Genomic DNA, 12,984 nt, shown 5'->3' with positions numbered 1-12,984 from the left:
TCCATCTTCTATTCTTGGTCTTTATTTTCAAATTCATGCAAAATTAGAATGTAATACTTAGGAATCCTTGTACTTTACCCTTATGCTTTTAAATTCTTGCAAGACCATAGCATGTAACTATGGTATGATGTAAAGGACAATGGACTCTAATGATGTACACCGACACAAGCACCGTCACATGCACACACATCACATAGATACTTTAGATGTATGATTAGGATATGCATGCCTTAGATGTATGTTTAGGGAATGTATGCTTAGATGTATGTCTAGGAACTTTAAAACTTAGTCAAAAATCTTTTTTCAAAGAAACATGAACAACATCACTCAAATCATTTTCCAAATAAACCTTGAGATCCAGATTCCCATTGATTTTCCCTTTCTTTTCTTAAATAAAACCTCAATGAATTTTAATCATACTTAGACCTTTTTGCAAAATAACTAATTCCACCTCACTCTTTCACAATCTTATGCCCTTGAGGCCTCCTATCTCTTCTTTCAAATTCCATTTTCAAACTTAAAATCAACCAACAAAATCAAAAACATTTTTGGAAGAGAACTACGGTGGATTTGATCCCTTAAAAGGGTACGTAGGTAAGGAGACAATACTCCTTCAATTCAAATAAAATAAAAATTCAAACATCTTCTTCTCCCTCCAATTCTTCACTTAGTAAACTTTTAGGTGTAAATATCACTTTTCAAATAGCATTTAAAAATAAAGCGCGCGCGTAGAAAGTAAAGACGGTTCCTATAGGATACTATAGTCGTTATGGGTGCCTAACACCTTCCCGTAGCGAAAACAACTCCCGGACCTCGATTCTCAAGGGTTTTGCTTATTTTTTCCCTTCCCAAGAAAAAATGAGATATCAAAGGTTAAAAAGTTCCAAACGTAATCAATGTTTGACACCCGAAAACCAAGATAAAACACAATAGATCAACTGCGACATCCACAACTTCTACTAGACATCAAGGACGATGCAACAACAACTCTTTAACTTCGACAACGCAACAACAATTAAGACATCATGCATGTGGTACCATTCAGGGCATAAGCCCTCATCTCTATTGAGCATAAAAGGCTCACAGGGCTTGAGCACAAGGCTCCAGGGCTTGAGCCCTCGCCGCTATTGAGCATAAGGCTCCAGGGCTTGAACCCTCGTCCAAAGTCATGTAAAATCATAAGCAGTACGTAAGGAATAGAAAATAGCCACAAAAGTTCACATCCCGTTACGTATCAGAGCACCTAAAGACACAGTGAGAGATAGCCACTCACGACAGCAATCAACAACTACTTATTCTCGATCACCTGCAAGTTACTCATACGAAGAGCAACATTTCCAAGCAGAAGGGGTGAGATTCACAAACAATAATGTTAAGCATATAATTCAACAATTATATTTAACAACATAAACATCATCAACATATCATAACAATAGTCATATAGCATCATAATCATCATCATAATCAACATCAATATCAACTTCATAACTCAACTTAACAACTTGACTCGACAATGCAACTTAACTCGACTATGCAACTCTATCATTTTACTCATGCATGTGGTACCATTCTAGGGCATAAACCCTCGTTGCTTTTGAGCATAAATATACTCCTAGGGCATGAGCCCTCGTCGCTATTGAGCAAAAGCTCCTAGGGCATGATCCCTCGTCTTTATTGAGCAAAAGCTCCTAGGACATGAGCCCTCGTCTTTAAATAAGTATGCACGGACTCGACATCTTACAACTTAGACAACATGAACATCTTATATGACTCCAATAATTTAGATCAACATCTCACGTCTTAGACCGACACATGCAGCTTTAATCAATAGTAAACAGCAACATGGCAGCACATCAATAATCTCAAGATATAACAATATCAAAATGTAATCATCGTCTCAAAACATCACTTATAATTCACATAATACATATACGATTATATATATATATATCATCAGTAACAACATTAAATCAGCTTATAACAACTTCACAGATCATCGTTAATATTATATTCAAACATCAACAATTCATCATATAACATCGTATTCAAACATCAACAATTCATCATGCATCTTTGTAAAAACATAATAAATTATACATAACATATTTTAATGTCAAACCAAGGCTACTGGAAAGATATCGCAATTATCAACAACTTTCATGTTTATACCAAAGACCAATTCAAAACAGAAACATATAAACAAAACGAAAAAACATGAAACAGAGAATGTTGTCACTGTGCAATTTCGCTTTGACCTACGTGCAGTAATTTGACCATAACTCAAGTTCTATAAATCGTTTTGACATCAGACCAACGACATTAGAAAGCTAACATCTATACCTACAACTTTCGTGTTTACATCTAAGACCAATTTTGCACCGATCAATACCAGTTTTCATTTGAAATTCAGGGCAGAGACGAAAAAGTCAGAAAAGAAACATCTTATATTACTCAAACTTCACATTCATTCAAAATCATCACAATCAACAACAACAACTCAACATAATTCATACTCAAATCATGATATGACATTAATAACGACAATCATCAACAACCACAACTCATAATCATGAATCCATCCATAAATCAACAACAACATAACATAAATCATCATTTGAGCATAATTAATGAAGTATCCAAATATATATACCAAGAGCATGCAATTCCATCATCAACAATTCATTTATCAACAAATTAACATACTCAAACATATCACTACAACTGGAGCACGAATTTTATCAATTAATTTGCAATTCAAAACCCTGACTTCTTTTCAAAACCCTAACTTCTTTTCAAAACCCTAACTTCTCTAATCATCAAAATAAAACAACAACAAACATGTTAAACCCTATTTCAGAATTATAAACTCATTATTAGAGAAGCTAGTCCCACCCTTACTTTAGATTGATTGATTGCAAGGATTCTACAGACTTCTCTTCTCTTACTCTTCTCTTCTCTTTGTTTCTCCTCTTTCTCTAGGTTTCTCCTCTTTCTCCAAAACAGTTTTGCACGTAATATAATTTTCTAACTCTAGCTCTCCTTTTTATATAAACCATAACCTATTTATTTTCCCTTAATTCCAATTCTGCCCCAAAGCCTCATTATTCTAAATAATTATATTTCTCCACTAATATATTCTTCCACTAAATATATTCTTCCACTAAATATATTTCTCCACTGAATAATAAAATAGGGGCTACTAATAAATATCAATACACAACAAAAATATCACTCATCAAATAAATCAATTAAATTATAAAAAGACTCTAAACTCAATCAAATAAATAAATAATAAAATAGTGCGTTACAAATTACCCTGCAACTCAACTCAATTATTTTAATTATCCAGTATGTTCTATGATGTGTGCTGGAAAACTACTTCCTAATCTTAGTATAGAAATTTACAACAACAAGTGATTACAAAACAAATTGTGTTTACACAAACTCTATGAGTAGTAAACAAATTTAAGCTCAGTACAATTTGAGTGTATCTCTAAACAATTTCCACGATTGTTTCTAGACAAGGTATATAAATATTAACTGAATATGAACAAAGTGTGTATATGGTTCATAAATACATATGTATATCTATATGTACGTGTGTAGCCTTCTTTGGTCCAAACTTGGTCTTTTATGTAAAGATGATGCTTGATGATTGTTTCTAAAGAATAACATTGTCTTTGAATGCTGAGATATTATGAGAAATTGCCGCCAGCACATCAATCATTCATTTTCAACAACGACGCTCTTAATGAATTTTACTAAATTTCATAAGTTAGAGCAAAATTCCATTTCTTAGTAAAGAGTCGTTGTATCAATGACGTGTCCTTGAGTCAATGCTTGGTACAGAGGATCTCAGTCCAAAGACATGAACCACGTAGCTTTGACTTCCACAAAGTTGACCTTAATTTCGATACAATGTCTTGTTTTTGTCTATGACAATGAAATTTATCAAGGTCTAGAGCATTTACTAGAGTCTAGTGTTAACTTTGTCCAGAGGCAGAACTTCCTGCAACAAGATTGGAATTTCCTGCACACTTAAACGTACATTAGAGTATCCTAATTGTTCTCATACATGCTTTGATATCGTAAAAAAATTAATGGCTTACCTCTTTAACCAATTATAATCTAACTCAATTGGAAATTCCAATATTGTTAGGTTGGATATTTTTCATGGTTACCGTTGGAGTAAGCCCTAATAAGCAATCTATATTGATTGAGTTTGACTTTGTATCATGATATTGATATAAATATATATTATAAATATATAATAATAAGACATTTCTTTATTGTTTTTGTTTTTGTTTTGTTTCAAAACAATAAAGTCCCTAGAATAGTTAGTCTGTTTAATGGAACATTAAGTATAACTTAATTGTGAGACCTCATTAAACATAAGGACAATATTCTTAAACTATTTGTAGTCAAGCTCTATTGTGAAAAGGGATAACATTAAAGCATAAAGACTATTATTTGGGTAGACCGATGATCACATCTCACTGATCATAGATAAAGAGTTATCATGCTTCACATAATTATAAATATTAGGAGTAATATTTATACTGGATTGACCCACCATGAGAATACTACATAGTAAAAGTTATGAAAAGTGTCATAAGATATTCTCATAGTGATAGTGGTGTATTCCAACCTTGACCTGAAACCACTATGTACCCTAGATGTTGGAGTCGAGTGCTTTGTCACCATTCAAACATTGTCTGTAACAAGATGACTATAAAGTTGGTTGGTGGGTACTCCACGAATCATGCTGAGGGACATGAGTGACCTAGATGGAATTTGCCCCTCCTACATAACAGGAGAAATGTCTACGAGCCCAATATTGAACTGGACAAGGGTGACATGCTATGCCTTGTGTTCAATATAGACATGAGGGCAAAAGGGTAATTATACACATGATCATTTTCACAGAAAAGGTTTCGTCAGATCACATGACATTTTCGTCACTTGGGTAGCAGTGATGTGTTGCTAGATACCGCTCATTGTTTATAATATTAAATATGTGATTTAATATTATTGCCAACGTTACGGGAACCTATAGGGTCACACAAAGGACAGATAGACGAAAGAAATAAATAAGTAATACTTATTTATAAAATAATAAGTGAGACTTATTTATAAAATAATAAGTAAGACTTATTATTAATTAAATAATTAAATATGACTTATTACTTAATTTACAAAAAATAGAGAAACGCGGTCCACCGTAAGGTACAATGAGTTTAAGTGAAATATGGTGCACCATAAGGTACGATGTGCTTGGCTTGCTGACCACACAAGTGATTCTATAAATAGAACCCTTGTGCAGAAGCATTACAGACTTTTTGTGAGTGCTTAACCTAATTCACAAAAGTTGTGAAACCCTAGCCGCCGCTCTCTAAACCTTGTTCTCTCTGAATCTCCGTTGGAATTGGCTAGCATTGGTCATCAGAGAAGTTCTGGTCGTGTGGACTAAGTAGAGGCATCGCTACTTTGCTTTGCTCGTGATCAGAAACAATTCTACTATAAAGGTTCTGCTCTTCAAGAGGTAAACACATGAATCCTTAAATTGTTTAAGTATGTGTTTGATTTGTGATTAATGATTTGATCAAGATCCATTTCAATGGGATTTCTTCCGCAAAGAGGATTAAAATTTTGAAAAACCCCTCTCAAAATCCCTTCAGTTACCCGGTTTTGAACTCAAAATCTCCGCTTCATAGAGTTTTCATATTATTTTTGCCACTTCGTCAACATAAAAAAAAGTCGGTACGAATGATCAATTTATAACTATCCTTGACGGGATTCAAACTTCGTTCTTAATATTATAAAGTCAAACTCTTACTATTGAATGACACCTCGTGATCTAGACAGTTCTAATTATTCTTTTAATTAATACATGTAGTCTTGAAAATAGTTTTAAGACTAAGAAATTAGTTCCTTATAAATGGCAAGGTTAAAAATTGCGACTTTGTTGAACGTCTTGCTTCGATAGATATTGCTCAGGTACATTCATTGCTTTGCTGGATCTTAAAAGTCTATGTTTTAATTTTATATCAAAGTCTTATAGTGGAAACATTTTTTTCTCTAAAAATTTATCGAGGTGATTGTTGAAGGAGAGAATGATTTTGAGATTGTTGATACAAGTGTGGTCTCATAAGATAATCCATAGAAATGAAAAAAAAAGGTCTGCCCTTTTAAGGTTTTAAAATGGTCTACCTCTTACTTGTATGTGTTTGTGACATCAAAATAAAGAAAAAAGACTAACATATTGTCTTTTTGCAATTTATTTGGTTTCTTTATTTTTTTCCTAACTTTTTGATTTTGAATTTTAAGGACACTTTTTTTTTTTGAGGAAGAATTTTAAGGAGAATTATTAACTTTATTCAATTGTAATATTAGAGTTTTTCCATGGAAACTTTGTTAATATGTACATCTAGTGAATATTCAAATTAAAATATGTATCCATTTGTTAAGCTTTGGCTTACATAAATTCAATTGGGCTTAAAAAAACTTTGAAACTACAGAAGTGCAAGCATTTGACAGTATTAAACAATAAATTATTCATTAAAATCAATTAAATTTCAAAGAAATATATTTTTCTATTTCTTTATGTTTGATCCATTTTCTTCCCTCTTTGAGTACAATCCAAGCTCAATAGTTTTTTTATTGTCAACAATTCGATGTCAGAAAATTTCTATACCATTCAGCACTAGCCTTTGGTACACGCTTGAGATTATCATTAAAATCGACATGATAAAGCCCCAGATGTCCAGAATAACCAACATGAAATTCAAACGTATCAAATGCTGCCCAAACAAAGTAACCATGAACGTTTACATCATTGCTGTTAGTAAAAACATTAAAGATTAGTTTTTGACATCATAATTACATATGTAAGTACTCATGGAATGAAAAGAATAAGAAAAATTACATACTCGATTGCCGCTTTAGTAGCGTTTATATGTGTTGCGATGTATGCGATCCGATTTTCATCCTTCAATTGATTTGTCATATTGGGAGAAGAAATACCTACAAAAAGATTATTACAATAAAATAGATTGGTTAATATCTCTTATGAAAAAAAAAAATATAGATATAAATCACAATTTTAAAATTATGAAAACAAAACTAACCGTTTTCAGTGATGTAGATATTGGGATTTTGGTACTTTTCTTTCATGTATATCAACATGTCATATAATCCTTTAGGATAGACTGACATTCCACTATATTGATCCTACAAATTACCAACATTGAAAAAAAGATTAAGAAGACAAAAATATTAAAGACATTTTCTTACCATAATTTTTCTTTTCATTTCTATCTCACCTTGGGTCCAATCGTGTTTCCTTCTGCATTAAATTCTACAATTGTGAAAGAACATGAAAGAATTAGTGAATATGATTTGGCACATCCTATAGTTATAATGAAGTACTAGAAATATTAGCTTACCATTAGTTGCGGCTAAGGCATCAAAATTGTCAAGAGCAAACATATTGCTTCTATTTGATTCATGTCTAGCAAAGATAGTATAATAATAATTGACTCCGACAAAGTCTAAACTCCCTTTGATCATTTGTTTCTGCTTTTTAGTGAACTTGGGCAATCTATTCCCCACTAACTTTCTCATGATTTGTGGATAATCTCCGTGGTATATTGGGTCTAAAACCCTGTTTGATCAAAAGTACAAAAACTTAATGTCGTTATGTGTATAACATCAAACTGGAAATTAACATAACACAAGTTTCTATGAGGTAAAAGCACAATTACAAGTGTTTGGTCTTGTAAAATTAAGAAAGGTTTTTTAAAATCACAAATTATAAATAATCATTAGTGACATTTTAATTAATGATAAATTTTCCCTTCCCTATTTTTTTTTTAAAGTAACAAATAAGAAAGAGGTGTTGATCACATGGTAAGGTAATTGCACTAACCATCCAAAAGTGAAATCCATTAGCCTATGAGCAGCATCTACATCCTCTGCTTTTGAACTATACGGAACAAAATTTGGTGCTTGTAAAACAATTCCAATTTCTCCCCTTTGTGTTGCCTGCATAAAAATTTCATAATATAACCTGATTAAATTGATTTTATATAAAAAAAACTAGTTAAACTTTGATCTTAATCAATGTCAATTTAATTTATTTATTACACATAAAAATGTGCAACCACCTATTTATTTTTTCTAAATCCTCAATATATTGAAAGTCAAGCATATGGGTCATGTGGGTCAAACACAACTGACAAAAATTTACTGCATCTATTGGTGACTTTTTTTTATATATTCAAATGACAGTGAATTTGCTAGGAGGAGAGATAATTTGTTACCAACATAAATCATATTTTGAACCTCCTTCGCAATACTCTTTAAAAATCCAACTTTACACTATTTATGATTTGAAGATAATCACATTTTATTGTTACATTATACTTGTAGCATAGATATATAAAACATACTTGGAATTTTTTTCTGTATAACTTTGCTGCTGTAGCATGGCAAATTAGGATATTATGAAGGAATATATAAGCTTCTGAACATATTCCTGTGTCTTGGCATGGTTCTTTATTGTCATTATCATAGCCATGCATGTAATTGTGGATAGCTGTCACTTGTGGTTCATTGAATGTTGTCCAATGCTTCACTCTATCTCCATATGTTTTGAATAGTAGATTACAATAATCCTTGTAATGATGCCTACAATTTTAATTTTAATTTAAATCAGCCAAATGTGCATGATGAAATTTTGTAGTTTTTGTGTACACTAATTAGTAATATTAACATTTAATAATAGCAAGATAAAGTGATGTTGAAGGTTGATTAATTACACAATGGTGCGATTTAAAAATCCGCGAAGCTTTTGGTGAAGCGCTAGTGGGTAGTCAAAATGTATGATAGTCACAAAAGGCTCAATATCTGCAAAGTAAATTAAAAAGTAAAATTAATATGTACATATATTTTAATCAAAGATTTCAAAAAATAATATATAATTAATTCAAAGGAATAAGGTTTGGTTTAATCGATACCATTTTCAAGTAATTCATTGATCAAATTGTTGTAGAAGTTGATGCCTTCTTTGTTTATACCTCCATTCAAGGTTCCATCTGTGTTTAGTTGTTGAAAATGAAGAGGAATATAAGTATAATTAGTAAATATGACAAGTAGGGCATAGATAGATATATATATATATATATATATATATATATATATATATATATATTATTTGAATGCATAAAAGGCTATATTTATTATTGAAGGTTATGTAATGAAGAATGTAGATGATAAACACACATTTGTTAGACACTAAACACATTAAATATCTAGATGTATTTCACTTTAGTGAAAAGAATTGTTTTTACTCATTTTTTGACTCAAACTAAAGAAAATAGTTTTCATTTTCTAAGTCATGGTACAACTACGAAATAAACCAAGTGACATTTATTTTGTAACTGGTATCTTTATTATTTTTTATTTTATTTTAACAAAATTGAATTAGTCTCTTTATTTAAAATTATTGTACCATTTATAAGTATTTATACTTACTATAATACTAAATTTCTAAAAAGAAAAAATTAAATACCTGGCATAACTCTACTCCACGAGATAGTCATTCTGTAAGAATTCACTCCAAGATGCTTCAAATGTTGCACATCCTCCTAAAAAAAAGGTAAATAAATAAATAAAACACGACATTTGATAGACATACAAGACTATGATTAAAAAAGATATTTAAAAGACATGAGATTGTAACTAGTCTCTATTCACCTTGTATCTCTTGTAATGTTCAATCAGTGTGGAAAACTTATCACCATCCACAAATGTTGCTGCATGTTGTTAAAGAAAAAAGCAAAATAAATAAGAAATAAATAATGGGGAACATATAAAATTGATAACTATATGAGATATTTGTTTATCTATTTCTCTCGACGTGTCTAACTATTTTTGACAAATTTTAGTGCTATTATTTTTTTGTCAGTTTTAAAGTTCAATGTTACTCTTGACCAAAAAAAAAAAAAAGTTCAATGTTACATTATATATTTCTTTTGTCAATAATAATCTCGGTCATTCATTCAATAGAGATAATATTAATATATAATGAAACAATAAATACTACATAAAAGACAAATAGTATTCATTAAACACAAAAAAAATTTAATATGATTTTGTTTAAGCTTAAATATGTAAATTGTTCATGTAACATGTTTTTGGTTTTCGTCCATGTATTTTTTTTCTTTCTAAAACAACCCATGTAAGTTACAAACATTTAGGTTTTGGTTCCTGCCGTCATCATCTGTTACAAAAATGTCTATGTGGCTAACAGAGGATGACGTGGCATACGACATTGATGTGCCGTTTCATATGTTGAGTCACAAAGTCAGAGGAACCAAAATAAAAAAACAAAATTCGCAGAGGGATCAAACCCAAAAATTCATAGAAAACTTCATCTTCTTCGTTCCTTTCCTCCTTTTCATCATATTCATCAAACTTCATAGAAAACTCAGCACTTCAATAAGAACGAACAGGTTTGCCCAGGTCATCGATCTTCAAGTGTAGTGATGTTGATGTTTGTTGATGAATTTTTGGGTTTCTATGAATTTTGATGAGGATGTGTTGAAGATCATGAATAAGAGGAGAGGAAGGAAGAAGATGAAGTTTTCTATGAATTACTGGGTTTAATCCCTTTGCGAATTTTGTTTTTTGATTTTGGTAACTCTGACTTTGTGACTCAACATATGAAACGACATATCATCGTTGTCTGCCACGTCATCCTCCGTTTGCTCCATAAACGTTTTTATAACATATGATGATGATAAGGACCAAAACCAAAACGTTTATAACCTACATGGGTTGTTTTAGAATAAAAAAAAAAAAAGATACATGGACGAAAACCAAAAACACGCAAAGTTACATGAACGATTTACATATTTAAGCCTTTTGTTTATATATAAGCTAAGAGAGGGTTAAAATATATCATGGAGATACTTAGATATCCCAACTTAGCTGAGGTCCCCAAGAACCCCTATCCTTTATCCCTCACTCCATAATATATTAATAAGAAAAGGAAAAATGATGTACATGAGGGCACTCCATGATATATTAATAAGAAAAGGAAAAATTATATGTACGGGGGACCAAAACCCTAAAAAGAACCAAAAGCAAGCAAAAAAATAAATGGAAAGAAACAACTGTAAGGGGAAAAAAATCTAAAATAGTATTGTTTCAATATATATATATATATATATATATATATATATATATATATATAGACACACACACATAGACATAAACATAGAGATGGAATCAATTAATCAACCTTTGTGTCGTTCAACAATATCATCCCACACTCCTAATCCTCTACCTCCTTCGTGAGAAGCTCCTTCAATCTACATTTTAAAACTACATCTTATTATAAATAATAAATTGTTTTGCTATATTAAAAAATCACAATACAAAAATAATAAATTGGTGAGAGATATTAAGAGAGTGAAATTTTGAAATATCTCTCTAAATCCATCACTATATTTACCGTTAAGAAAATTAAAGAGATTTTTTTTTTACTCTCATTAGTTTCATTAATTTAGAACTGAAATAAAGAAATAACTCAAAATATAAAGTTATTAACATGAGAATTAATAACTTGTACCTGCCAAGCAGAAGATCCAGCACCAAAGATAAAATCAGATGGAAACGATGCACGCTTTGGATGTACATCTGCAAATTGTGAAAATTAAGTAATGGAAATATAATTTAATGAATCAATCTAAAATCGTCAACAACAAAAAAAAAAAATCAATCTAAAATAAATGCCTAATAATTTAATGAAAAAATTAACAATTATTCATACCAGATTAATCTTTAAAACTTATGAATCTAACTTCTCTACATAAAGAGAACTTTGTCTCCAATTTTTTCCATAATAAGTTAAGTGAAAAAATCACCAGTAGATTTTTTGTTTGAAAAACTAAATCACAAATAAATTTTAAATTTTATTGTCTTTAATTTTTGTAGCAAGTTATTTTTCTTTTTTCATTGCAAAATTTAACTTTTTATTAGCTAGAAATAAAATTTGCTTCGTTATATATAGACAAACATAAAACTCATAAAATATTTCGTGATGAAGAAAACTATCATTAATTCAACAACAAAACATAAAAATGAAGCAAATACCAAACCTTGTGCCACTGACAAATTGGAATGCAAAACAACAATAGACAAGATTGCCATAATAAATCTCAAAGTTGAAAACATCTTCATTTTTTGAGTCCTATAGCAAAACTACAATTATTATGTGGGTAAAAGCATATGTTTTCTTATGCTATATATAGTTGAGAGAAAGAAAAAAAAATCAATTTTACGTTTATGACAACTATATTGAGATATGATTTTCTATATTTGAATGTAACTACTAATATTCAATCTTTTATGTGCTTGATAAGTACTAGAATTCAAGTTGGTTTTCCCACCCAAGTAATGCTGTCATTCGTGTCACCATTACCTATAAAAAACCGTTTTACTATCTTTCATAAGTAAAAATAGTTAAAAACTTGTGCTTTGCACGGATTGAATACTTAGAAATCAAAATAAATTGTCATATGTTTGAATAGGTTCAAATGTCATAAAATGATTAAGTTGATAGTTCTTATATCAAAATGTAAGCAAGAACTTAATATAGATGTTATGGAATGTTTCTTAAAAAAAGAAAGATGCTATGGAATGTAATATATGATACTTTATCATTATAATTATTATATATGAATAACTGATTATGTGTTATATAACTGCCTCATAAAAACATATTTTGTCGTTTTCTTTCAATTATTAAGTTATGCCTATGAGGTTTACCTGACCAATGAATTGGTTTAATTGTAAGTTTATGAAATAATTATTTTATAAAAGTTTGTATACTGCATAACTTATCACTATTGGAACTCAAGTTTCTATTCTTTTTTTTTTTTTTTTTTGGTCTTACTCAAGTTTCTATTCTTTTAAACA

At 30.3% G+C, this 12,984-nt stretch overlaps 1 protein-coding gene across 1 annotated transcript; it reads right to left on the bottom strand.

Moving 5' to 3' along the window:
* Window positions 1-6,663: 6,663 nt before the first annotated feature.
* Window positions 6,664-12,216, bottom strand: LOC146906230 (beta-glucosidase 24-like). The gene is made up of 14 exons (XM_085728772.1): window positions 12,165-12,216; window positions 11,636-11,703; window positions 11,306-11,375; window positions 9,757-9,815; window positions 9,572-9,647; window positions 9,018-9,095; window positions 8,820-8,907; window positions 8,451-8,688; window positions 7,928-8,043; window positions 7,446-7,663; window positions 7,323-7,357; window positions 7,128-7,230; window positions 6,930-7,023; window positions 6,664-6,838 (listed from the first exon to the last, which is right to left on the bottom strand). The coding sequence occupies exons 1-14, from the start codon at window positions 12,214-12,216 to the stop codon at window positions 6,664-6,666; spliced, it is 1,470 nt and encodes a 489-aa protein (XP_085584898.1).
* Between the last annotated feature and the right edge of the window lie 768 nt (window positions 12,217-12,984).

The sequence above is a fragment of the Medicago sativa genome, chromosome 7 (genome assembly GCF_051527215.1).
Source record: "Medicago sativa cultivar Bolivia chromosome 7, Bolivia_mono, whole genome shotgun sequence".
In the NCBI taxonomy this organism is placed as follows: Eukaryota; Viridiplantae; Streptophyta; class Magnoliopsida; order Fabales; family Fabaceae; genus Medicago; species Medicago sativa.
Note: the sequence above shows the minus strand (reverse complement) of the source record. Positions and strands in the feature narration are given on the sequence as shown.

Excerpts from the sequence above, each read along its gene's own strand:
- LOC146906230 (XM_085728772.1), bottom strand. The coding sequence starts at position 12,216 with ATGGCAATCTTGTCTATTGTTGTTTTGCATTCCAATTTGTCAGTGGCA. Across the intron at positions 8,689-8,819 it reads TTTTTAAATCGCACCATTGT|GCATCATTACAAGGATTATT; the intron begins GTAATTAATCAA and ends TTAAAATTGTAG. Across the intron at positions 7,231-7,322 it reads GAAACACGATTGGACCCAAG|GATCAATATAGTGGAATGTC; the intron begins GTGAGATAGAAA and ends GGTAATTTGTAG.